General features: G+C 52.2%; 1 protein-coding gene across 1 annotated transcript; it reads right to left on the reverse strand.

Moving 5' to 3' along the window:
* On the reverse strand, window positions 1-27,879 carry LOC122379948 (trichohyalin-like). The gene is made up of 20 exons (XM_043362635.1): window positions 27,226-27,879; window positions 23,437-23,601; window positions 21,963-22,059; window positions 20,089-20,222; window positions 17,535-17,804; window positions 15,677-15,844; window positions 15,379-15,546; window positions 12,662-13,723; window positions 12,101-12,253; window positions 8,554-8,742; window positions 8,229-8,368; window positions 5,429-7,703; window positions 3,732-3,953; window positions 3,240-3,424; window positions 2,909-3,002; window positions 1,728-2,021; window positions 1,344-1,504; window positions 1,027-1,174; window positions 744-848; window positions 1-455 (listed from the first exon to the last, which is right to left on the reverse strand). Exons 1-19 carry the CDS (start codon window positions 27,847-27,849, stop codon window positions 744-746), a joined length of 6,654 nt encoding a protein of 2,217 aa, XP_043218570.1. The 5' UTR covers window positions 27,850-27,879; the 3' UTR covers window positions 1-455.
* Window positions 27,880-27,998: the final 119 nt, after the last annotated feature.

A 27,998-nucleotide genomic window follows, 5' to 3' on the forward strand; every position in this document is an offset into this window, starting at 1 on the left:
GTACTTATGAACCTTTCTTAGGTGCGTATGATATCATATTAAAGCGTCTGGTCAACGGCATATGTGATACATTTTATCGATACTTTGCCGCATCTCCACTGAATGTCTTCTAAAATCCCTTATTTTTAGGACTTTTAATTGTTCGACATAATTACGTTGAACTGGTACTCATTCGTCAAGAACTGTATCCACAAATAACCGTCGACTCAACATTAACCTATCCATATCTATCGCTGTCTCGTCTTCAATGTCCGTCTCACGCTACCGCCTGAGAACTGGTCTGAGTGGGTCTCGTCACCAGGTCCGGGGCTACCGATCAGTTCTTTGTGGTGCCACTCACGCACCTCTACAAACATACATACAGACAGACAGACAGACACACTGCTGCGGACAGGCGGCGGAAGCTCGGTGGCGGACGGTCCCAGTCGGCCGTGGCGGCGGCCACAGCTCGGTATCTGGAACATGTTCAAATACAGTATCTCAGACGTTTTGATGTGACAGAAAAATATCGTTTAGTTTAGTTTAAATTGAATGACTGTCTGCTCACGTATTGCAGTATAATGCCAAGCGATAAGAATGACGTAAAGTGTGAGCTCAGCGACATGGCTTCAGCGTATTTCTATCAACAACAATATATTATAGTTGTCTCTTCATGACGTTTCACTTAGGTATTCCATCATCCCCCATATACGCGTACAACTAAACAGTAAGGCCGGCGCCACCCAGCTGCAGTTTACACTGACCTACGATGAGACTGGTGAAAGGCGCGGGGACGAGTCATCGCTCGACGGAAGACTGGAGACATCCACAGCCTCGCACTCACTCAGCAGGCGCACACGGCACTCGTTCTGGCGATAAAATGACAGACACGTGCTATAAAATACTCATAATAAGTAACACATACTAGCACAAACATCTTAGCACGTCTCTACAACCCATAGAGGTACTCAAGCTCCGGTGACTAAGGACTGGTTATCAGACCAGTCCACTCCCACCCTGGCCGGTGCCCTCGGGTTTGTGACTGACCTCATGGCGCATCCTCTCGACGAGCTTCTGCTTCTGGCTGGCGAGGCTGTCTGCCTGTTCGGCGGTGCGCGCGTCCCGGATCCCCGAGACCTCCAGCAGCGCCAGGTGGGCGTCCTTTTCACTCACCGCCGACGCCAGCGCCTCCTGCCTGCCGAAACACGAAGCAGTGGTGTCTCAGGTCACCGGCAGAGGCGGCGAAAAGAAAAGAGGCCGAGGGTACCCGAAGAAGATGCTCAACATGGAAATTGCATCTTTGGAAATATTGTACCCGTGTAGGCACCGTTACAAGCACAATAACGCTGTCATCCGTTGCTTACTTGAGGTCAAAGAGTTCCTCCAGCTGGCGGCGTCTCTCCGAGTGGAGCTGCTGCAGCTGCAGCTGCACGGTCCGCAGCCGTTTCCGCAGCGGCGTGCAGCTGCTGCAACTGGCGTCGGCCGCCTGCTGCATGGCCCCCAGACGACCCTCCAGCTCCTGCATCTGAGCAGTGCACAACCGGACTGTCAGGGGCGTCACCTTCATACGACATAAGCCGCGCACAGCGTTTTGACTTCTCACTGGGCTAGGAACGTGCACCATTTATTTCCGTCATAAAACATTTGATTAGCCTGAAAAAGTCTACTTCAGTTACCTTTCACATATTTGCATCCTTCCAATTACAACACCATCCCGACCAGCGGTTCGCGAAATCCGGACGGCCTACCTTTTGCGTCAGCTCTGCGTGCTTCTCCGCCTCGTCGTGCAGAGCGGCCTCGCGGTCCTCGGTCTGGCGCGCCGCCTCTCGCAGCGCGCCCTCCAGCTCCTGACAGCGGGCCGCCTTCTGTTTGACAAGCGCCACCATCTGGGCGAGTTCGGGCAGCCGTCCGGCCTGCGCCAGCTCGGCCTCCAGCGCTGTTACCTCGGCCTCCAGCTCGGAGACGCGTGCTCCGCGCCGCTCCAGCTCGGCGTCGCGGTGGCGCAGCTCGCGGTGCAGCCGCGCCGCCTCGTCCTGGTCAGCCTGGGTCGCCGGCCAGACGGTCAGCGCAGCCGTCACCCACACTTGCGCACACCAAACGCGCGACGAGAACCAAACAAAAACGAAAGACCCAGCGGAAGCCGACGGACGCTTCCGCCCATCAACGAAATGACCGCCCACTCCCGACATCTTAACGCCCCAGTAGCGCCGGCAGACGCGGTTCGTCCACCTGATTCCACACAATTTCACAGATCACGATACAATAGAACAATTTACGACGTCGGCAGTGTCATTCACTTTTCTAGAAAAGGCTCTTGAGGAAGCCGCCCATGGCCTTGGAAGCATTGGCGGCGTTTCCGGCTACGTTTCCGGCGGCGCTGGCGGCGGCGCTGGCAGCACTTCCGGCCGAGTCCGGCAGCGACAGGGAGGGCAGCTGGCCCGCGAAACGCACACACAAACACACAGGAAACACCAGCGAAACGGGAAACAACCAAACCACGGTGATGGTAACGGAACAACAGAAAGCCGCAGGGTACACCGAACGATGACCACGTTGAGCCAGAGAAGAGCGACAGCCAGAGCCAGGGAGCCAGGAGAGAGAAGCTGTGTTAGTACGGTGTCGTGTTAACCGAGAACATACTCATCTTTCTCAAGCATCAGGACATCGAGACAGCGACAGTTAACTGTCTACCGCTAGTCTGGTGTGGGCGGTGTTAGTTGAACATTGCTATTAGGCGTTCCAACCGGAACAGAACCGTTTCCTGCAGCACATCGGTATTAGGCGCACATTCAGTTAAGTACGACAGCGAGAAAGCAGCCGACAGAAGCCTTCTGAACACCGTTCTAAATGTCTGAAGGGCATGCTCGGAGGACACGATGACGGTCACTTAGCGGACCGTAGGCGCCTCAGCCGCCGGAGGGAGACCTACCTTGGGCGCTGAGCCGCCGGCGGGGGTGGTGGCTCGCGAGGCTGCCGTCGAAGGTGGTGCGGTTGCGGGCGGCCCGCGAGTCTTCTTCAGCGCACTGGCAAACACAAACAAATAATGGCGTTAAAGGAGCCAGACACGTGAGGCACACGGTGACGCGCGAACGTTATAGGCAAACGAGATCACTGAGAATGCCTTTATACGGTTCTTTGAAGTGTAGATGCACTCTCATAGCCGTCCCCACGACAGTAACTCTATCCCCAGAGTACGTCTCAACCTCCGCTTTCTACCCGTCTACCCGGCAGTGCCATCCCGCCGCTGACTTTCTACTCACTCCTGCAACTCCTTGATCTGCCGGTCCTTGGCCAGCTGCTCCTCCTGCGACATTTGCATCAGGTGGAGCAGCCGCTCGGACTGGCTCTGCGCGCGACTCTGCTCCTCCCGCAGCTGCGCCAGCTCGGCCTGCAGCTCTGCCAGCTGCGCCGGCGCCGGCTCCGACCGGTCGCCCTCCACTGAGGGCTGGGCGCAACACAGACGTCAGATAAACGGCAAGACCCCTGTTCAGTACATACCACGACACCTAAGAGACCACTGTCGTAACACCCACAGCGATTGACCGGGAAAATTTAGTCAACACCACAAGAGTGACAGCCATCTAATGAACGTCTTAAGCACTCTTTATGTTTGGATCTGGAGGATCATCCGAAGCAATCGGCAATGCCAGCTCGAAGAATACGACGGTAATTAATGGTCCAATTGTTGCAAGCCTACCTGCCTGAGACGACATGACCCCGGGGCACCCCCGCCCTCAGCTGCGGCCGCTCACCTGCGCTGCCTCCAGCTGGTGCAGCCGCGACTGCAGCTGCTGCAGCTGCTGCCGCGAGTCCTCCAGCTGCCTATTTGAGTCGGCCAGCTGTCGGGCCTGCTTCTGCAGCTGCTGATCGCGCTGCTGCGCCAGCTGCCGCTGCTCCTCTAGCCTCTGCTGCAGCTCCGTGTCGCCGTCGGCGTGACCAGTCGATAGCCTCTGTTGGGCTTCCCGGAGATCCAGCTGCAACGTTTGCATGCCGCGGGGGATGGGGGTTCGGTCAGCTCCGCCGAGTGAGTGAGCCGAGGAATAGGGTCGATCATGCTATCAGAATATTGGAAAAAATGAAATCACTTCTCTTCGGTAAACTTTTTAAGATAACATTCAGAACCGTCGGAAGGTGTCACTTATTTTACGTTTACAGTTTCTTTTATATTTCACAGTTCAAGAAAACGAAGAAAAGATCGACTAACATGCGTACGACTTAGCTTGATAAAACATTCTCAGCTTTTCACTATAGAAGGAACTGCTTGTACCAATGCACGATAAGCAACGGAACAACGGATTAATGAATTAACTGTGGACAGGTTGACGGGGTTTCAATCGAACTTTGCGCATTTATAACGGGCTTTACCTACATATCTAGTTAGTAGGTGCTAACTCAGGTGTTTTAAACATAAAAGTAGGTATACACGTATATGTACAAAGAGCTCGCATCGAAAGAGCACATATAAGAGAGAACAATTAACATATCGTAGGTATCAGACAATTTTAAAACAAACGGAAGGTGTCATCGCCATTCAGGACGGTGGTAACTGTCGTAATTCATAGATCAGTCTAGGCTCTAACACAAATCAATACCTGTATACCAACATAAATCAGTGGCTCGCAAGACCTATAAAGTAATGGCTACATTGGCGTAAATTTATATGAACTAAATGTTATCCGTGCCATTTATCCCACTCATCAGTTTCAGCATGTCTGGTTGAATTGAGTTACCAAAAATAAGTTAAAACAATGAAAATACAAAAGGCTGCTGAACTGTGTGGAATTAAATGGAGCACGAAACAGAAAGCATAAAACCAATAAGATTGTCCTCATGTAAACACACTTAAATGCAGTTGAACGTAATGTGTAAATAAAGGTCCAACGTGAAGCATGTAGGTGCTAGCCGTAGGTACACATAAAAAATGAGCCAGCAAATCCCAAGAGACTAACACTGAGTTCCACATTAACTGTACTGCGATTGGCGAATCCAGCGCTTGATTGCCTCAATCATCCAGGGTTGAAGGCTATTTGTACTAAAACGGGAAGCATTTAATGTTAATAAAATTATCTGCCGAGTATAACATGCTATTCTTACGTCTGGATTCGCCGGTACTACGACATACAGAAGCGTGTTGTGCGGAGACATTTCAAACTAACGAGTGTGTTCAAATATGCTTACCAATGACAGGCCACGTTTAGAATCGACCATATACGTCCAGGCATTGCTGTAAGATTGCGGAGGCTGAACAACGAGAGAAAGAGAGAGTGAACACGAACGGCTAGATACCACGCAGGTGCGAGTCGTGCGGCGGCGGCGGCAGCGGTGGCGGCCACGGCACACCCAAGCGCAGTGAGAAAACAGAGAAGAGAGACAGCCAGAGCGAGCCACGACACAGACACGGCGCATTCGGCTCAAGGCAGCAGCCGGACGCGGACGGCCGTCCGCTGACCTGGGTCTTCTGCAGCTCCTGCACCAGGATCTCCAGCTGAGACTGCAGCCGCTCACGCTCTGTTCGGGCGTTCTGCATGTCGCTCTTGGAACGCTCCAGCTCCGCGAGCAGCTTTTGTACCTCCATCGAGTCGCCGGCCGGCGGCTCCTCTGCCTGCGCCGCCGCCAGCTGCTGCTGCTGCTGTTGCTGCTGGATCACCACCTGCTGCTGTTCCAGCTGCTGGCGCTGCTGTTCGAGCTGCAGACGCTGCTGCTCCAGCTGCCGCTGCAGAACGTCTCCCGACTCGCGCCGCTCGGTCTGGGAGGTCTCCAGCAGCTGCCGGAGCCGCTCCAGCTCCGCTCGCTGCTCCTTGGTGCTGCCCTCGGCCGCCTCGGCACGCCGCCGCTCCTGGTCGGCCGCCTGCTGGGCCAGCCGGAGAAGCTCGGTGTCGTTACCGGCCGCAGCCAGCGCCTCCTCGTGACGCGTGCGGGCCTCCTCTGCGTCCCGCCGCACGCGCTCCAGCTCCGAGCGCAGCTCCCGAGAGGTGCGCTCCTCCTCCTCGCGCTCCTCCTCGCTGAGCGCCTGCTGCGCGACCAGCTGGCGGCGCAGCTCCTCCAGCCGCGCGGTCAGCTGGTCGCGCTCGGCAGTCAGCTGGGAGAGGCGCGACTCCAGCTCGGTGGCGCGCCGCGCCGCCGCAGCCATCTCCTCCTCGGTCTTCTTGGCGCGGTCCTCAGCGGCGCGTCTCTCTAGCTGGACCCGCTCCAGCTCCCCGCAGGCGGTGGCCAACTGTTCCTGGAACACGGCTACCCGCTGCTCTGCCTGCTCCCCGCTGGAGCCCAGCTGGCCGAGGCGCTCCTGCATATCCCTGCGGGCAGCCTCGGCAGAGCGTAGCTCCGCGGCCGTCTGCTCCAGCCGACTGTGCAGCGACTCAATCTCGGCAGCCATCTTCTCGAACTCGACTTTGGCCGCCTCGGTGCTGTCCCTGAAGCGCGCCAGCCGCTGCTGGGCGTGCTCCAGGTCGCGAGCGAGCCTGGCCGCCTCCGCTTCCACCGTCCGCCGCTGCTCGGTGGCTTTCTGCAGTTCAGCCTGCGCCCTCTCCAGCTTACCGCGCAGCCGCTCGGCCTCACCTTTGGACTCGTCGGGCGTGTGTCGCCGCCGCTCGATCTCCGACTGCGCCTGCTGCAGCTCGCCGCGCAGACGCACGTTCTCCGACTCCAGGTGCGCCGTCCGCTGCTCCAGACGCGTCACCTCCGTCTGCGCCGCCTCGTACCGCGAGCGAATGCGACCCAGCTCAGACTTGATCCGTTCCAGCTCGCTCTGCTGCTGTTCCTTTTCGGAACTCAGCTTCATTGAGCAATTTTCGTATTTGTCTAGCTCCTTTTGCAGAATCAGAATCTCCTCGTGCCGCTTTTCCAGCTGTATTCGGAGTTTGCGTATCTCCATTTGTGCCGAGTCGTACTTATCGCGCATACGATCCAGTTCTCCCTGGAGTACTTCGGCCTGGATCCTCGACTTGCCATCGTCACTCATTGCCAAACCAGGCTCCTGGCTGCTCTGCAGGCGATCTAGCTCAAGGCGAAGCTTTGAAGCATCCTGTTCAAAGCGTTCCTTCATTAGATGCTCGGTCTCCAGTTCCATTTGTGCCTTCTCTAGGCGCTCCCGGAGACGCTCAACCTCAAACTTGAGCCGCTCCTGCTCCTCTCGACCTCGCTCCTGTGTGTCCTGGTACTTCCCGATCCGCACCAGGTACCGTTCTATCTCTGCCTGGCCGGTGTCAGTCTCCGCCAGAGCCTTGTCCCGTTCAGTCTGAGCCTTCTTCAGCTCCGACTGATTTCGCTCCAGATTCTCCTGGGCCTTGTCCAGTTCCACCTGAAGTCGCGCCGTCTCCTCGTTGCTACGCTCCTGGTTACTCTGAAGCTTCTGATACTGCGCTTTGGCACGCTCCACATCAAACGTCAGCTTCTCGACCTCTTCCTTCAGCTGTTCCCGCTCATTGGCCAACTTTTTGGCCTCCATCTGCGTTCGCTCATACTTCTCCTGGAGGTGTTCCAGCTCGACAGTGATGCGTTCAGTCTCCTCACGGCAGCGCGCCTCGCTGTCCTTCATGCGCATGAACTGGACGGCACTGCGGTCGTAGAGCTCCTGCAGCTTCTCGAGCTCCTCCTGACCGCGTCGCTGTTCGTCACGGGTCTTGTTGAGAAGCAGGTGGGCCTTCTCCCCGTCAGCCTGCAGCCGGTCCTGGTCCGACTGGGCCGTTTCCAGCCGGGCCTGAAGGCGCTGCACCTCTCCCTGGGACCTGGCGGGCGAGCGACACACACATGAATGTCATATCGTAAACGACACATTGGTAATGGTCAAGGCGATGGTCAAGTGAAGATCCTTTGAAGTCCAGCGTACTTGACAACAGAGTCACCTACAACGTCTAAATTGGACACCGCTTGTACGTTTTCGTGCAAAATAACAGGCATCATAACGATCAAACCAATCGGCAGGTGCGTTGGATTCTACAGCGGTGTTTTTCCTGAATTGGGGACCACTCACGAAGAGGATTATCTATATGTTCTGAGATTCAGGGACTTGATATCCCATAAACGTTTATCACTTGTTGCATGGTTTTCATACCTATTTGAAACCAGACTCAACGTAGACGAACACTTCTCAAGGTAACACGACAAACATGTTCATAACACAAGGTAAAACATGTTCATAACACAAGGTAACACGACAAACATGGTCTTTTATTTCGTGCTGTCTTTGAAGATGTTTTTTAAACAATTACGTTAGAGGAGATTTACACCTCACGTCGTTGTTCAATCTGTACCTTTCATACTTCTCTACCAATCGTTCGTGATCGCGCTGCAACGTTTCCTTCTCTTCTTGGAGTCGACAAATCAGCAGGTCATTCTTATCGAGCTTATCCTTGAGATGATCTATCTCCGCGTTTTTATCTTCTTTTTCAAGCTGAAGAGAAAGAGAACAAAAAAGACGGTAAAGCTTTTTCTTTAAAAGTTCATAAGTCTATAAAAGGATTATCTGAAGAGCAGCATTACCCAATTCCATCAAACAGTTTTCCATTAGAGGCTTTTGGATTTGCCAGATGACAGAAAAAATGCTTAGTAATGAAATGCCTGCAATAGCTGACTGACCTGCAGCTTCTGAATCATGGCGGCGTTCTTATCGACCTTCTCCTTGAGGAGATCTAGCTCGGTGTGCGCCGCGTCCCGGTCACGGAGCGCCTTGGTCAGCTGGCTCTGTAGCACGTCCAGCTTCTCCGTCAGACGCGACCTCTCTGCATCGGAGGACTCCTTCTCCTTCGTCACGCGGGTCAGCTGACCCTGCGGAAGATGATGACAGACGTCAAGGCCGTCAATCGTCAACCGACATAACCGTCAACCGACAGACGTCATCATCTGCAGCTCTGAGGCGAGCAGGGTCGGAGGCTTGTCACTCAGCCAGGTGGGGTAGGGGATGTGTGCCAGGGTGTATTGATTTGGCGTGTGAGTGCCTCGGTCTGGGTCTCTCATCGGAAGATGTTAATTCATTTTATATATTTCGTTGTTTCGTTTATTTCATTGACGTAGCTGCTGACGAACACTTTGTGACTGTTGACGTCTCCTCGTTTGTGTGCGATAGCTGACCTTTTGTCCTAATCTACGTCAGGAATTTCTCAAGCGGCTGACCATAATTTTTGCGAGGCCCTGGAACTCAGTTGTGATTTCTGATTACTGAACGTGAAAAGTTATTAATCAAATGAAATCTAGCACATATTTAGAAACAGTGCAGTCGGCTCCAACATGTCGCCGTCTTCAGCCTGCATTCTGTTCTTAATCTAGCCATCACTGCAGTTTAAAATTTTGGTAAAAGCAGCTCACTAGCCCCCATCAATTTCATTGGCGGTCACGGAGTCAAATGCCAGCCCTTGATAACATTCCACTGCATGCATATGCAATAACTGAGAATCCTTTTGAACTACTTGGCCGCTGAATATTCCCGACCGTTTGTTATCGTGCCCTGGGCCTCAGCGGATTCTGCGAACCGGGACACTCAGCGGCCGCCGAGCCCGGGCACCAATCATGGCATCCGGGAGCATAAATGCGACGTTTACATTGCCGGCCCGGTCCGGTCAGCCTGCCAAGTTTGCCAAAGTTGTGCAGAATCCCGCGGGGTCAACGTCGGGAGCCCTGCTGATCTGACTGAGGGCTGGGGATGCGAAACGAGATACCAGCCCAAGATTATCACCGGCCATACACTGCCGCGCTGGCAAGACAGGAGGTCAGGACAGGGCACTGGATAGATCAAACCGATACTGGACAAGTGAGGAGTGGCAGCCGTAGAGCGGCATTCGGTAGCGGATAGCGGTATATTTGGAGAGCAGCAATCAGCAACAGTAAATGGAATACGGGCGTCCGGTGGCAGTCAAAGCCCGCTGACAGTATCCGCCCTTGGTGAAGCATCTGAAATACGGCAGTATCTGGGGAGCGACAGCCTGGGAAAGTATCTAGGAAAAGGTAGTATCTTGGGAGCAGTGGTGGTATCGAGTGGCAGTAGCCGTTTTCACGACGGGCTATCCGGCGAATGAACCTAATTTGACCAAATCTGTACCCAATCTCTTTCACAGCAAATATCTTCATTTTATGAATTTATTTCAGTGTTTTAATCGATGATACTCCCTGATAATATGACAAAGCAGGCATATAAGCAATTAGCGCCACCCTAGCTGATAGCTCTTAAGAGATACACTGAACCTAATTTGACCAAATTTGCACCTAATCTGCACGAAATTTGCACCAAATGTGTACCAGATGGCCGTCGTGAAAACGGCTAATATCTGAGGGGCGGAAGTATCTCAGGAGCAGCAGTGGCATCTGGACAGCAGCAGTATCTGCGGGGAGGCAGTATCTGAAGAGTGGCATTCAGTGACAGTATCTGGGGCGTCAGCATCTGGAGAGCGGCAGGCGCGCTCCGGGCCGCAGCCCGGCCGGTCAGCAGTCGCGGTGGCTGCCGCCGAGCCGGTCGATATAGCCGGCTCGCCCCGGGACATTGCCGCGCGGCCTGCCCCTGTCAGCAGGGAGCAGCAGTGACCGTGAACGGTCGACGGCACCACCTGAGACCGCCCGCAGGGGACGCAGCCAGAGCGGCCCCAGATTCGGACGATTGAGCGTGACTGACAGGAAAAACGGCTCTTCCGCTTTGCTGGGACGGTAAATTAGGCATGGTCGTTTGTCGATATATGATGGATATAACCACACCAACGTATCTCATGAAAGGAAGACATTATACAGGACTACAATACTCGTTTGACTCGCTAAAATATCCTTTTCGAATCGTTGGACATTCCTTCAAGATAACGACTGAAGTGCAGTGTCGCAGACGTTCAAAGGTCATTTAAAAGACGTTCCATTTCTCGGCCTTTTCCTTCCCTCCGCGCGAAGACAAGGTCGGCTTTGCGAACCGACTGGCCAAATATTGCAGCACTTTATTAATATTTGGTTAAAAGACTGAATGGTCTCTTCTGAGCTGGTGCAACTATCGTCTGTCACCTGCGTCCACATACGCTATCACTGATGGCAGCCGCTGCGTCTGACGCTACGCTAGACAGAGCCTGGAGGAGGCTGACGGTCTCATACGCTACTAAACCCCGGAGAGCCCTTCCGATTGACTGGAAAAATGGAGGGCACACCGTCAGTGTCTCCTCTCCGTGAACGCGCCAGCTCGATGGCCATCAAATGAAAGAAGTTGAGCTCCAGTGAGCCGCGATGGGAAGTCGCCCGTGGAGATTGAGGCCGCGAGGAGTGAAATCTCTCGGCAAAAGCCTTTTGAAACGACGATGATAATGATATGGTGGTCGACGTTTTACACCCTTGCCTTTTTATTTCATAGCCACCTCGCTACGAAAAGGCACCAACCCGAAATATTTGCTGGATGAGCTTGCCGCACCTATAATTCAAAGAATAATTGCTTATGTTTATAGCATGGATGAAATATTAAAACAGAATATCAATAACATGCTATTATATCGTCAATTCGAATATGAATATTTTCATTTCATTTTTAAATAAAATTACGCACTTTGGCCCATTTCTACGCATGCCTTCATTTAGCTGTAGCCTACATTACATTAGCTGTGCCTACATTACATTTAGCATGCCATACAGCACCTGTACTCAAATGCTTGTAGTATATTTATTATATCTGACACCACTATTCGCCACGTTTCCAACCGACTACCGCGGACCAAGACACGGTAGTCTGAGCGGTCACACGCCGTTGGCCCCTGAGCAATGACCCGATCGCGTGCACGGCTCCGCTGACCGGCGACAGGGCCCGAGGCGCGCCGCCATGCGGTGACAGCGCCCGTCGCCGGCCACACGGGACGATTAACTGAAAGACCTGGTCGGAACAGTGGCGGCGGATTGGGACATGATTGCACGCGGGCTTTGATTGCAGCGTGTCTGGCTTAGCATTGTCATCGGATGGGGGGGGGATTATCGACGGCGACCTGTTACCGAGGGAGAACTGTTGACTAGACGGTGTTCTGTAGACATGCCTTCAACGGTTCAGTGATTATAGAGAATCGAAGGGGTCCTGGTTTGACTATTCCTACAGTATTGAACGATGTAAGTATTTCTGTAATCACAATGTAACAATGTTTTTTTTAGAACTGCTCTATAAGTAAAAAGCTGTTAAACATACCTGCATCTTGTCCTGTTTGTCCTTCAGCTTCTGAAGCTCAGTCTGAACCACCTCCTTTTCTTTTTGTACTCTTGAACACTGCCCCAGTGCCTTGTCAACTTGAACTTGCAGTGAATCTAATTCATAAATTGCCTTTTCTTTGTCCATTTGTATCTGAAAACCGATCGAATTCCATGTAAACAACCTATCATCGCTGTCTAAGGAAGACGAACTCTGCTCAGCGGAACGAGGTATAAAATGCATGCATTAGAGTCCATTGATCATATATAAATGATGGCTGCATTACAGACGACAGATCGAAGAAGAATGTCTCCATTAGCTTACATATCGGAACCCAATGGAGATTCTTTCAGAGACTGCGCGCACCGGAGCGCACTGGCAGCTCAGGAGCAGCTCATTCAGAGCCCTATACATCAGCCCATCTTCGGCTCTAAAAAGCCCATCCATGGCTCGATAGTATCCCATCCATGGCTAGATAACAGCCCACTCATAGCTCGGCAGCAGCCCACCCATAACTCGGTAGCAGCCCACCCGTTTACCCGCCAGTTCGTGTCCACTCACCCGCCGGAGCTCGCCGGTGGTTCTGTCCAGCTTGTCCTGCAGCTGAGAGAGCTCCAGCTGAGTCTTGCTGAGCTCTCCCTGCGCCTTGTCGTGCTGCAGCTGAGCGCGCCCGACGCTCTGCTGCGTGTGCTCCACCTCGTCCCGCAGGTGAGACACCTCCGCCTGCAGTCTGTCCTTCTCGGTCATACACCGGGTCAGAGCCATCTGAGTGCGGTCGTGCTCCTCCTGAAGCTGCTCCCTCTCCGTCTGTGCACTCTCCAGACGAGTTTTCAGGCGGAACACTTCGCCGGAGGATTTCTCGAGTTTCTCCTGGAGCTGTTCCACCTCCACCTGCGCTCGCTCGTTGTCACCCTGGTGGAGACGCGATTCTGTCTGCGCACGACGCAGGTCCGTCTGCGCTTTGTCCAGCCGCTCCTGAAGACGTTCGATCTCCAGGGAGGCGGCCAGACTCCCGCTGAGGTGGCGTTCTCGCTGAGGTGTGTACACTGGGGTGGTTGAACGCTCCCAGTCGCGCGCCTCACGCTCGCGCTCACGTTCTCGATTGACACGCTCGCGATCGCGCTCCATCTCGAAGCGGAGTCTCTCGTTTTCAGCGTGCAGTCGATCCACCTCGAGATCCAGCTTAGTGGCCCTCTGACGTGCCGTCTCGATCTCGGAGCTACGGCTGCCGGCGTCTCCCTGTAACCGGTCCAGCTCCGCCGAAACCTTCCCGAGTTCCGCCTGTGAGCCTTCCAGACGACTCTCCAGCCGAGTCTTCTCCGCCTGAGCGCGCTCCAGACGCACACGCAGCTTCTCTAGCTCAGACTCATGCGCATGCAGTTTCATTTTGAGGTCTGCCTGTTCGCGTTCGCTCTGCTCTCGCTCCTGTGCGCGCTCCTTCTCAGCACGATTCCGCTGTTCGCGCAGCTGCGTGATCTGCCGCTCTCGGTCTCCGACGGCCTCCTCCAGAGAGGTAAGGGTTCCCTCTGAGGAGGAATGGTGCGCCTGGACGGCAGTGAGCCGCGAACGAGCCAGGTCCACCTGGCTGTCCTTTTCCCTGAGCAGCTCCTCCAGGTTCTCCACCTTCCCAGGCAGCGTTAGAGAAGGACGAGGTGCGCACACATGTTAGAGCAGAGAAGATAAGCGACGGAAAGTGAGTTAAGTGTGATTGGTCCGATCAGAAGGATATTCACAAGACGGAGGTTTACTTGCGGAGGATAATGTTAGAAGAGACGCAAGAGAGCTGATATATGATACCTAATATTAGATTTGTTAGTTAGTATTAACTTGCACATGGAAACTGCTGTTAGTTTCAAGATAAAAAAGTCAGGCCAAGTTGAAGCTGGGATGCAGTGAATGTTCTCACCCTTCACCAGACTCGTTCGGTTCTACAGAGTTGTGATGTCACGATAGGTCACGTTTCCTTGTATATTGGGGTAGTTCAACCCGCGCCCGGCTGGGGGTCCTGGATTTCCACGCCCTGCTGGGGGGGGGGGGGGGTGTCTGAACACCCCCCTTCTAACTCGGCTCCTGGGCCACGTAGCGATTCGCAGAAGGCGGCGTTAGAAAGAGCGTCAAAAAGAATGACGAAATCACTTCGGTCAATTTTTTGGTCAGGTCAAAGGTCAGGTCACCAAAGGTCATTGAAGGCAAAATTTCGCCGATTTCCAGGTCGAATGTCGACAATTTCCAAGATGCCAACGCATAACTCGGGAACCAATAGAGCTACAGCGCCGCGGAAAAGCGCATTCGATAGCCCTATGAACGCCCTTTCTGACTAATTCTCTCAGATTTGACCTAACGTTAACGGTTTTGCCTGCAGGGGATAAAAACTGCAAAAATAGCCGATTTTTTTGGAAACAGTTTTTCTGCAATAACTTTTGACCCAAGCCTTGCACGAGCTTCCTTTTACCAGCATCGTGTTCCTCTCGTCAAGACGCATCGAATGAACTATAACTTGACCTTGAAAGGTCAACTTGAAAATTTGACCTCAGGTCAAGGTCATGACCTGACCTGAAAGGGTCATGTTGCATATCAGTCGATCCGTATCGTCAAGCTGAACACATCTAATGCGTTTTCATCGCTCTAGCATGCCTCTATCAAAAGTAATTTGCGAAAAACTGTTAGATACCATTCTTAACCTAAGATGACCTCAGGGCATAAACAGGGGTCACGGACACCATTTTCATGTTCAGTGTGTCTAAACCACTTGTAATTCAGTGTTTGGGAGTGTTTATAATGTCTTTCGTCCAAAAGAGGCGCATTTCAATTTTCTCCCATTGACTTATAATGGGGAGGTCGCAAAATTGACCTGACCTTAGGTCATCGATATCAAAATTCTGAGATAAAAATTGTGTACGTGCTATTGCTCTTATCAATCGCTGAAAGCTGTAAAGCGATTGGTCACTCGGTGTAGCTATGACAGACATTGAAACTTTTTTATGAGGTGAGGTCACTTCAAGTGACCTGGTGACCTGACCTTGAATGACCTTGGTCTGAAAATTTCACAACATGTGTAGAATTGATGTATGGTAAGGTGTACCTTTTGAGATATTCGCGAAAAACCATAAGGGGGGGGGGTGTTCAAACACCCCCCCCCCCCCCCAGCAGGGCGCGGGTTAACCACGAGTACCGCGAGTGGCGGAGGAACTTAGGATGGAGTTTTTATTCTTTTCTTCACAGGGAACGATAAGTGGTTCAAGGATAACGGCATCATGGTACCGAATACGTCGACTTACCTTTCGCTGCAGCACGTTAATTTTCCGCTCCTTGATGTCGAGATGGTCGCGTACTTCGTTCAGCTCGCCACTGAGCCTGTTACGCTCCTGTGAAGCTTGAAGAGCAGACTGCGTCTTTTTGTCGATTGTGCGATTCTTTTCTTCCAAGCGCTGTCGAAGCTCCTCAACCTGAAAGAGATCACAGGACCATCTGAGTCGTGATAGTTACCTAAAGGAGCAAAAAGCGCTTTTTAAACTGTAATGAAATTTGTGTCTAATGGGTCAAGTCTGCAGCGGAGTCTATAACCAGGCGACTCACGTCGGCCTGGAGCATGTTGTAGTGCTCCTCCTTGGCGCAGAGGGACTCCTTGAGGACGGCGATGTGCCGCTGGTAGTCGTGCTGCTGCTCCTCCTGCGTCTTCAGCTTGGCCGTCAGCGCCAGGATGTCCTGGTCACGGCGCTGCAGTTCGGCACGAGCCTCGTCGTACTGCAACGGGACGATGGTCATGACCGGTCCCCTGGAGGACTGGAGTACTGGAGGGAAGGGAGGGGCCCCAGGGGACAGTAGTAGTCCCGGGTCGGTGATCCCGGGCAACAGAGCTGCAGGCTGCAGCTAATGCTCGTGAATTTGTTTATTGATCTGTCACCGTCTGTGACTTGCTGATGAAGATCCGGAGTTGTGAGACGTGACCACTCCAATAGCAGGCTACTGCTTACGCTAAAATTTGTCTACATCCAATATAATTTGGGATTCCCATAAAAATCAGATGAGTAGCGACATACCAGTGGAATGATATGTATTTACACAGCTTTATGCCCCGCAGTATGATACATTGATAACTTGTGTTACATTAATTAACTACGAGGACAAACCTTTTTTCAAAGTGCAGCAGTCAAGCTAGCTTAAGTCAACAGTCGCCTACTTATCTGATCACTTCCATTTCTTCGCGCCCATCAACGATCACCTTAGTGAATGATTGCAAGCACATTCTATGAAACTTGTAAGAGAACACCAAACACAAAAAGCAGGATTGATGCAAGGACGTACTTCTGTCGGAAATTATATGTAGCCATCGAAGGCCATGCCAGCTAAGGTATACATGCATTTTACAACGTTGTGTCATCCGTGCCAAAGCCGTCAATGACTTATGACACTTGCAGACATGCTACACTAGATTAGGTCCAACATCATCTTAGCAGATGTTGACACCGTTTACCGCCTAACCTAACCTAACCCAACCTCAAACCACCTAATCAAACCTAACCGCGCAGCTAAACGTGTCTCGGAGGCAGACATTCGGCGCAACACAACTCCCACTTTTCGCATGCCGAACGTTTATCTCCTGAATCGACCCAACCAAAAGGCATGAGTTTTAATGTTTCATACGAAACCTTTCCATACGACATGTAGCTGCTCACTCAGCGCTAAATTACCGATGGCCCATTTTAAACTAAATAGATGTAGGCCGCCATTTAACAGGGGGCAGTGGCCAGTGAGAAATGAACAGCGTCGTGCTAGATTTAGTACTGTCGCCATCGGATAAAATCACTTGCCCATTTATCGAATTACCGTCCATTACTGCAAGCCCTTAGCGCTGCAAGCGCAGTTACCACGCATTATCGCTGGGAAAGGGACTGGCGGATGATATGGGAAGATTTACCTAAAATGAATCCACTGAACTTATTACCTGGCAAATATAGGTATGATGTAGATACCTGTTGTAGTGGTTGGGTCAAAGAGCTCTTACAAAATGACTAAAATCAGTAAACATGTAAGCCGCTACTTGCGTCTGATTCCGATGCGGGTTAGTTATTTCAACTGCATGGAGCTACGAGTATCAGCTATTCTGCATCGAAGAAACATGCGGCATATTTCTTATTCTGGTGTCGATGAGGGTAAGTCATTTTGGAAACATGGAAAATATATTATTCTATATTATTCTGAATCAAAGAAACGTGTGGCCACACATTCGAAGACACGATTGCAGCTGGCCAGCATGTCATTCATTCGTAACACACCCCATTCTGTATTTACACATCAGCGGCAGAAAAATAGCACCCGGGCAAAAAGCCGCCTGCCGCCGATCCGGCGGACAGAAGCGTTTCCACTGGCCGTGCAGTGGCGGTTAGCGGTTTCTGCACAGCCCGCTCACTCTCGCCCGTTCCGGCGCACTTACTTTATCCTTGAGCAGTTTCTTTTCGTGCTCGAGGCCGCCGGCCCCGGGGGCTCTGGGCGAGGCGGTGGGCGCGCGCGAGTCGCGTCCACTCAGCTGCTCCTCCTGAGCCCTTCCCAGCTCCGAGTCCAGGCGCGCTACCTCCTGCTCGAGACTCTCAATGCGTCTGTCTTTGACCTCCAGGATACCGGTCAGCGTGGTCGGGTTTTGACTGAGCTTCTGCTGTATTTCCGCCTGAAGTCGGCGGTACTGGTCTATGTAGTTATCCAGCTCCTACAGGGGCCACGCGACGCGGTCAAACGCCGTGGGCCGCTAGTGAGTTCACGGTGAAACGGTGCAGTGTATGTACAGAAGAAACATGGTCAACATAAGAAACATAACACCGAAAATGCGCGCCTAAAATTTTTGACTTGGATAGTATGCTACATTTCTCACGATTGAAATTGATAAGAGAAGGGAAAATAATTCTACAGTGTCCTCCGATAGATAAAAGAAACACAAAAGCTGAGTAACAATAAAAATATATCGGGTAACACAAGAGACCACATTCATATTCAACATTTCGGTACTTTGTTTCACAATAATAAGAAACAAACAAAACATAAACGTATTTACGGCCGCGGCCTGGCCATGGATGAGATAATAATGGATTGGTGTCTTCGCCGTTTTTGGCGACATTGAGCTCAGGCCTGCCATCTAGCGGGAGAATTATCGTAAGTTAGGAGCAAGCCGAGTGAACGCCGCTGATTAGCATTGTGACACACGGGAGTGTGGTGTAGTAGCAGGCTTGTTGTGCAGTTTTTCAAAAGGTCATGTCTTTATATGTCAGTAAAAGCGAAGAAATTAATAGATTTATGTGCAGGGTCAGTAATAAGATAAGCAGTTCCATGTTATTTCCTCATTAAATCGTGAAACAGGGAGTTATTGGAGACTTCGCCAGCACGTGTCGTTGTTTTAGCTATTTTTCACATGAGTCTTTACTTGGCCTAAATCAAACAAATTGTCCGATCAAAGAACAAAACGAACGTAAGTACTATCTATAAGTCTAATGAAAAAGTTAAACGGAATTGCTAACGTCATTGCCGCTCAATATGTCATTCAAGACGCTCTATGAAAAGGACCCAACCAGTGCTGCGTAGTCGATGAAATTTCAGTGACTTTGGCTCCAACTCCGATTCCGGTATCCAAATATCGACTCCGACTCCTTCGGGCAGAGCTGTCGATTCACACAGACTCCGACTCTGCAGACTGCAGCCCTGGTAAGTCTGTGGAGTCGATGACTTTTCGGTGACGTTCGACTCATACTCCGACTACAGCTTTTAAAAATCAACCGACTCCGAGTCGGACCAGAACCGCTGGCTCTGACTACAACTCCGCAGCCCTGGCCCGAGATAGTCGCCTAAAACAACTTTGATGTGTGATCTTCTTCGTACATTGTTAATGTTATTTGAAACAAGGAGTGGAAAAGGGAGACGAAGCCTTCACAAACAAGGATCTCCTGTTGGGGATCAATCAGCTGTTGGAACAGAAAGGCATCACCACGCATCTCATTTCATCGTTTTCCTAACGACTCCAATGTAAGCACTGATCAATGCAGTGCGAGCATCGATGTGACATTTGTGTACCAAGTTTGAGTGTTATCCGCCCAGCCGTTCTTGAGATATGTAAGCGGCACCCCGCACGTGCGCACGTGCAGTAGCACCCCCATGGTGACACGTGGAAATGCATTGGCCACTGGGTGCCTAACTATTGACGAAGTTTTACTGTAATGGGCCCAGCCATTGCGGAGTTACTTCATGTGGAACAATTTCGACACCCCTAAGGTGGCACGTGACACGTGCCGTAACATTAACTAAGATGAAGAAAATCGGGCGAAATTCGGAGAAGAAGGAATAAGCCTACCAAATATGTATGACATATTATCAAACTGCTGTACCATTGTGAGTAAATGGCCATATAAAAGCTCGTACAAGCCGATGGGACTGGGCGTTTCAATACACACCGTCTTACGCATTTTATTTTCGTTATTACCTAAAGGCTGCTTGACGTTTTTGGCTTTCAAGCATTTAAGACATTTTTTGTCGTCTCAGGTCCAGTAAGATTACCTCCAACTCGTGGGAATATGCACTTCGAGCCAACTAAACACACCACACCCACGTGTGCCATAATGCTGAGAGATGGCGTTCACTCGGCTTGCTCCTAACTTACGATAATTCTGTCGCTAGATGGCAGGCCTGATCCCAATGTCGCGGATCCCAATGTTAATTTCCACGAGACACCAATCCAGTGTTATATCATCCATGGCCTGGCCATAACGCCTTGGGATCTACTGGATCTGTCCCGATTATTTGACGCATTCCACATTCATCATCTCAGCTACCCAAGTTCATGTTATCTACCAGCCAACACAAACGGGCTACAGGCTCTGATTTCACCACCGAAAGTCCGGCACACGGTCTGCCTCCTCCCTTCCCTCCCGACCGCGGGACACTGTCACACTACGGGCCGAGCGGGGCGCGCATGCCGGGCCGTCGCGGGCGCACCAGTCGGCACTTACTTGTCGCGCATTGTCTAGCTCAATGTCTCGCTCGCCGAGCACGGAGACGAGGTGGGCGATGCGTGCCTCGGCCTCGGCCAGGTCCGACTGGGTGCGCATGTTGGCCAGACACTCCTGGGGCAACGCTTTACCACCTAAAACGGGCAGGCATGCGCAGGCCGGGTCAGCCGGGTGGCCCCCCAGGGCTGGCGGTGTCCGGCGCACCAGAGCCGGTGCGGGGGTGTTAGCGGGCCGGCGTGACGCGCCCCGAGTGGTGCAAACATGTAGAGTTAGTGGGAGGAAAGGTAGTTGTAGTTGGATGTTGAACAAGCGGTGCGACATCAGCCCCGTCCGCACCCTGTGTGACATAGCTCAAAGCGCTGGACCCGCTTTCCCTTGAATTATCCAGCATCATTTTTCATGAATTTTAGGCCCAGAGATGATCTTTGCTAGCGAATACAGCAGCAACTCTGATTTACAAGGAAAATTTGTACCACGATTCATTAGCTTCAATCAGCGCTTGCGTGCGGAACGGGAGCCGCAGGTAAGCTCTGCGCCAGGGGAGTCCGGCGCCTCTTTCGGCTCTCCATCCCTAGAGATGGTGGTGACGGTCCCGGTGGGACTGCCGGCCGCTCCCACCGTCGGGTGCGGCCGGTGCCGGGGGCGGAAATTAGCGTACCATAAGTGAACGCTTCTCCGGGCGGCCAGCGTGACACTGCGCGGAAATTCATCGAAAGCAAGCACAGGCGCTACATGTGGCCAAGTGCCGAGGTTAAGAGGCAGTTTGCCGCCTGCATAAGTGCACTGCACTGTTGTGGAGATGTTTGCGATGACCGCTTACCTGCCTCCCTGCGGTCACAAACCAGAGCTGCGCTTGACATAACTCTGCAATTACGAGCCACTCAGTCAGGGGGCTCCCAGCGACCGACTACCTGTGGTCAGTCGCGGGCTAGCTAATATACATATGTAGATAAGTCTCCGTTCGGCCGTGGGGGCGGGTGGGGCGGGGCTGGACGGGCGGGGAGGAAGGAGTCTCGCAGACAGACAGGCAGGCAGGCGGCACTACTGCACCACTACTACACAGGACACCAGCACTGGTGAGCGGCAGCACCTGCTTGTGAGCGGCCGTCTGCGCCTGCTGCTGCGCCAGAAGCACCTCCTCCTGTTGGCCTGCAGGACAGACGACTGCAGCCGTCAGGTCCACTCGACTTCGGCCGGATCAGCGGCAGCGTCAGCCACGTCAGTGTCAGCCACGTCAGCGTCAGTGGTACGTACGCCATCAGTGTCAGCCGGATCAACGTCAGTGAGGCACCATCAGTGTCAGTGATGCCACGTCAGCGTGAGTCCATCAGTGCAGTAATGGTTAACTTCAGTGTCAGTCCTACCACTGTCAACGTCAGTGATATCCCATTTAGCCTCATTCTAGTTAAAAATCGGCGTCAGTGATCCAACTATTAGCGTTAGTTTTGCGATGTTTTAGACTCGAGCGTAGCGATAAACTAGAAAGATAAATTCAACGTTAATAGGCGAGTAATCAAATGGGCTTGCTTGTAAATACAAAACGGTACAAAAACCTAAAAGCAATTCAATGAGCATACCTAGCGAATTAAGCACAGGTAGCAGAAGAAGTCCTCGTTAGCCTCGTGTTACATTTCGTAATTAGCTGAGTAGTTCAGTACATTCCAGTGCATAACATCTTTACGTGATTAGTCGACTGCGGAATACCTACGGAATATGAAAATTATCGGTTTCCCTATTCGGTGTTTGTCTGCAATTTAAGGTGATTGGAAATGCGTGAAAAAGATAGCAAGATGATATTTTCAGCCCCAGACCTTTCATCAAAGACATTTCATCCCTACGTGGCCAATATGCCGACCAGCCCCTACGTGACTCACCGAGACCTTTGTGCTGCAGCATCTCCAGAAGCTTCTTTATACTCTCATCCCTGGAGAGAAGAGTCTGCTTCTGAGCCTCAATGCGCAGCTCGAGCTCCTGTGAAACAGCAAAGCAATGCTGGCCCTGAATCACTGATACGTGAATACGATCGATGAATTATATGACCAAGTGATTTTTCTTATATCAATAGCTTCAGCCTGCTCATAAATTTTATGTACAGGGTGACACAAAAAAAACGGTCATCACCAAATTTCGAATAACTTCGGAAGTTTTATTCAGATCATCACCAAACTTCGGCCACTTAAGGTCACACCTATGTAGCAGACATCCACCAAGTTTCAAGTCTTCGCTACGAATACCTTTAGTACAGTGTGTGTTTTACGGACGCTCCACAATGTGCTCCAGGTGAGCGCCACGGCGCTGCAGGGCGTAGGCACACTTGCATCCGGCGGGCAAAGTTGTCGATAACCCGATGGCTGTGCACTTTACAGAGTGCAATGGCCTCTGGAGACAGTGCTCAGGGGGTGTGCTACCCCTGAAACGTTATTGTTATCGGGTTATCGGCAACTTTGCCCGCCGGATGCAGGTGTGCCTACGCCCTGCAGCGCCGGGGCGCTCACCTGGAGCACATTGTGGAGCGTCCGTAAAACACACACTGTACTAAAAGTATTCGTAGTGAAGACTTGAAACTTGGTGGATGTCTGCTACATAGGTGTGACCTGAAGTGGCCGACATTTGGTGATGATCTGAATAAAACTTCCGAAGTTATTCGAATTTTGGTGATGACCGCTTTTTTTGTGTCACCCTGTATCACTACCGTTACATTACATCGCGTAGGCCATGTGATTAAAAATTAAGCAGGACTGAGATGTTAGAGCAAAAAAAAAACTATCCTTTGGTGCATTCATCGCCAGCTTATATATTTCACCTAGGTCCAACTACCAACAATCACAACTGCCAAAATGACAGGTATCGCCTTATAAGCCTCAAAGTCTCCGTTTCTACCCGTCCAGTACAACAGGGCGGGAGGGGGAGGGGGCGCTTCCGACAGCGCAGTGGCCTCAGCGACACTCCTCAGTTGTCAGCCTTGCGTGTCGATCACATACAGTCCACAACACGCACCTTTTGGCTTTTGCCCGGCACGAGCGGCTCGCCAGGTGGTGTTTTCGCTGTCCAACTGGCACACTCGGAACTAGAGCACACCACTAAAGCGGCCTTTCAAAAACAAATGGCGACTGGACTGGACCCCATCAAGGCTATGATGTGGAAAAGAAAATATATTGCGATATGAATAATGCATATGTTCAGAATGAGCCCACCGAGAACGATCTAACGCGGGACAATGTGTTCCTTTATATGAAAATTTGTTCTTTTATATTCCTTTATATTCAGTTAGCTTAGTAAAGAACACTTATCATTAAAAAGAAAAGAAAAAAGGCCCAGACACCGGTCACCTGATTCCCCGGGACGCACCTTGACCGTCTCCTTGAGCATGGTGTTCTCTCGGGTGAGGTGGTCGTTCTCGACATAGAACTGATCCAGCTGCTGCTGTAGCTCCACCACGGCCGGGTTCTTACCGCCCCCTCCGCCGCGCGAGCGCAGCTCCTCCTCCAGCTGTCTTATCAGCCCGGCCTGCTTCTGAAAATGTAACACCATCCCGTGCGTCAGTCACACAGTCCTCACTAAGCTTCCTCGCTTAACGCGTAACTCTTAGTAATGCTGTCCGACCACAGTTCTACTTTTCGCCGGTAGATGTCAGCACCAGTCGCGCCTGTCTGGGTAGTCTGTTCCGCAGCGCTCCTGGCATCTCCGGTGCAGTATCACCGGGCGACAGGTGCTCACTGCTCACTGCTCGCGTGGTAAAACAATGGACTGCGGTGTTATCGCAGTATTTATTTCATGTTCCTCTCGCATGAGTTGAGTGAGTGAGTGAGTGAGTGAGAAAGTGAGTGACAGAGAGAGAGAGAGAGAGAGAGAGAGAGAGGGAGGGAGGGAGGGAGAGGAGCACTGGACGGTCGCGGTCCGCGCCCTGGGCGCGGCCCGCGGCCGCGCTGAGAAGAAGCACTGAACGGCATGGTTTGTCTCCCATTTTTAAGCCCAAAGCTGCGGAGTGCACATCGGAGCCACCATAGGCGGCGGAACGGGGGGCACCGGGGCACCCTGCCCATCTTGATTTTGCCATTTTAACATTAGCCCTATGGGCGTTGCATGGAAAGAATGGGACCAAAAGTCGGCAGTGCCCCCCCCCCCTTAATTGAAGGCATTCCGCCGCTACTGGGAGCCACCTCCGCTTTCTGCCCCCGAGGCATCCGCATCCCCAGTCAAAAATACAGAGCTACACAAAAAAATGCGCTCCCAGACCAATTCCTGACGAGAAACGTCGAGATTTAAGATACAATAATATGTCATAGCGCAAACGGTCGAAGTTGTCCATAAAAAATAGCAATGTGTCCCCCTGGATTTGGGACAGCCCTGGCCGCGGTCGTTCAGTGTCAGCCCGCCTGTGCCCCTATAGTGACGTCATTGGCGGCCTTTCCGCTGGCAGAGTGCCCGCAGGTTGGCCTCTGAACCTGGCGGACGAGCCGCTGTGGTGACGTCACTAGCGTTAAACACACGGCAGGGCCGCAGAGCTGCTGAGCTGCGGTGGTGGCGTGGCGGTGGGAAGGGCAGAGAGGGCGGAGGCAACGGTGGAAGACAGTCGTAGCTCATAATTATGCGAGTCGTCTGGTTTCTGTGTCTGTTGTGTGTCCATGCAGAGGAGCTCTGTTTAACGGGATTCAAGCTCATGGTTCAGCGCAGTTCCCATTTTGTTGATTCTAATGGCATTGACTTGGCATTGCATTTCGAAAAAAAAACTTTAAACGTTGTTCTCTACCATTGCACCTCACCTCATTAACATGTGATAGCAAATAGAAATGGACTAATGAAGCGGACACTGTAAGCACAACTGATGAGTCATGAGTTGTGCTCACTGTCCGCTTATGACAGATAATATGATTATGGACATTGGAAATATAATTTACTAAATAGAAGTTTTTTAATTTTTTTTTGAAATTTTGTCCGAATGGATGAATGGGTGGCTATGGGCCCGGGTGCCACGCTAAGCAGGGCTTGTTGCGAATGACACCACGGACCCACCACCCCGCCTTGCCCGCGCCCGGTTCACCGGTGATAATTTGGACCGAAAGTTTAACGTGCCGCAGGTAGATGGCGGCACGATCCTCCCGGGTCTAGCGTGGCCCTGTCTCGCCAGTTGCCAGCTAGGAACGCGGGTCAAACGGCGTGGAGCTTCCCGGCCGCGAACTCGCTGCCACCGAGTTTGGAGACGGACGCCTTATCCACTAGGCCACGGGGAGGACTTCTTATCCACTAGGCCAGTAAGTTGGTAATTGAAATAAAATGAAACGTTGCTCAAAAGAGCATCAGGTTCCTCATAACAGCAATACGATCCTCTATATCATTTCCGTCCAATTTCCTGCGGCTAGCTATCATTGCAGCGGCCGGATCTGACTGGGATATGAGTGGTGTGGTGTGGCCGCCGCTGGTTGTCGGCGGGCCGGCGTCTGCTGCGCCGCACAGAGGGGGTGAGGAGGGGGAGAGGGGGAGGGGAGGGGAGGGGAGAGGACGTCTGCAGGGCAGCAGTGCAGCACCACGCCCACTGACAGTCTACACGAGCAGCGAGCTCCAGATGTCCGTCTGAGGGGCTGGTGCATGGGTGAGGGAAGGGAGAGGGAGTGAGGGAAGAGAGAGAGAGAGAGAGAGAGAGAGAGAGAGAGAGAGAGAGAGAGAGAGAGAGAGAGAGAGAGACCATATGCTAATATAATAAAGAAAATTGAAACAGAAATGTGTCTTTTTAGAAAATGTGTACATAGTGTTAATAACTACAATATGATGAGCGTTTACCGTCAGTAATTGCCAGTCCATCGCCATGTCTCGTTCCCGCCCCCCTCTGCAGGCAGTGGTGGTAGCACGGTGTGCCGCCAACAGAGGCGCGTGACATGGCGTGGGGGACTCATCACGCCTGTCTCCCGCCGGAACCACGGCCATCAATGGATAATAATGACACCCTGACATGGCGCCAACACAAACACTCAGTCCAATCTCACGCGGATCGTGTTGTTCTGACAAGAGAATACAAGCAGGCCATACAAAAACATTGTCATCCCTTGTAACTACGCTAGCAGAAACTACGACCCAGCAAGATAGGTGGGCACAGCACTGATGCGGTGAGAGTCTCTATGGTACAGCGTTATTCACAACTTCAGTGGGATCTATTTTTGCTTTACCTGTACTACTTACTTCCCAAATGTATGGATGAAACAACTTCGGATTCGCAGCGGAGGGACTTCAACCAATCGCTTATCATTGGTCAGAGATCATGATGTGTCTTCCTGCTTGTAAACTTTTCAACGTGTTTGATCGGATATTTCCCTTGGATAATTTAGGCAAATAAGTGGATGGTTAGACTTAGATAGCCGAGTTGATTTTTTGCTCATTTAATAAGACAGTCAATTTGGAAGGAAAATACAACGGGTAATTAACTGTAAACAGGGACTGCATTGAGCATAAAAACATGGAAATTATGAACTTGATGGTATTTACTGGCGCATCACACATCCTCACGAGATAATTATACGTCTGAACGATATTACCTTCCTGATGAGTGCGCTTTACCGTGGATTTCAGCCTCATTCAATGCTTGTTTGTACGCATAATTCGTTTAATGAAGTGCAGTTATAGTGAACAATGCTGCGGTTGAAAAATGTTGGGAGAGAAGAATGTGATGCTGCTTGCAAACAATGTCCCATTGGCATTTGCTGATATCACTAGGCATAGGTATGTACTATGTAGGCATGTATTTACCTATTCATTTATGAATGCAGCAGAAGGCGTTGGAGTGCTTGATAGCGAAAATTTAATGCTGAAGTGTGTGCTTCTAATACGGGAGATTTTCCAAAAATAGCGAAATAATCTTCACATTCAAAAAAGTCATTTTGCATAAATAAATGGAGAAATCTCATGAAGAAAAGCAGAGGAGAGCGAGCGGAACTTATAAGGTTGGCTACCTACGCGGCGTGAAACAACACAAAAATACTAAGACCGAAAGCAGTTATGCCCACATGATCTGGCTGTCATTACCCTGGTCATTACCCATGTATCTGGTTTCCATGAATGACGACAAAATTGTGAAGATGTCGGACAATACACTCCCGAATCTAACCCTCGGCCTCGTGCCCTCAGCAGGGCGGCCGCCGGACTCACCTGAGTTTCAGTGTTGAGTAGCTGGATCTGCTCCGCCATCATGGCGTACTTGGCCGACTCCTCCTTGCGCATCTGGCGCTCCTTCTTCAGCTCAGGAGACCAGAACGTCTTGATGCTGTGCATACTGGAGCCCAGCTTCTGTCCCGTGAGCTCCAGCTCGCGTTTGAGATTGCTCAGCTCTCGCTGGAAGTCACCGTTCTGCGCCTGCAGCTCGAGGATGTAGGTGTCTCGCGTCAGGCCGTGCTTCATGGTGAAGTCTGGCGAGTGATGTGGAGCCCCGGGACTGGGGTGTAGCGGCAGGCCGGCCGGCGGCGGCGGGGGCCCGTACGGCCCGTCCTCCATCAGCGATCGGTCCAGCCGTGCCGACGGCTCGGCAGGGCCGGGGTCGCGCACGGGCGCGTACTCGCCGTCCACCGAGTCCAGGCCGCGGCCGTCGCGGCCGCCGGCGCCGCGGGAGGCCGGCCGGGAGCGGCGCGGGGTGCCGCGCTCACTCCTCTCAGCCGCGTCCATGGGTGCCGGCTGCTGGTAGGGCGGCGGCGCACGGCGCGGCCGGGGGCTGGCGCGACTGCCCGCCGCGTCGCCGACGCTGCTCGTCTCGCGTGCACTGTACAGCTCACCGGACATGCCCTGCCGTCGGCGGTCCGGCGCGCGCCCGGCCGCGCCGACGGCAACCACTGCCGACCCGAGCGGCGTCGACGATCAATCGGCCACCGACGCGCAACTCGGCGGCGTCTTATGTTGGCGTCGGTAGCCGACGCGCCGACAGCCAGCGA

The sequence above is a fragment of the Amphibalanus amphitrite genome, unplaced genomic scaffold (assembly GCF_019059575.1).
Source record: "Amphibalanus amphitrite isolate SeventyFive unplaced genomic scaffold, NRLGWU_Aamphi_draft 000087F_arrow, whole genome shotgun sequence".
Lineage (NCBI taxonomy): Eukaryota > Metazoa > Arthropoda > Thecostraca > Balanomorpha > Balanidae > Amphibalanus > Amphibalanus amphitrite.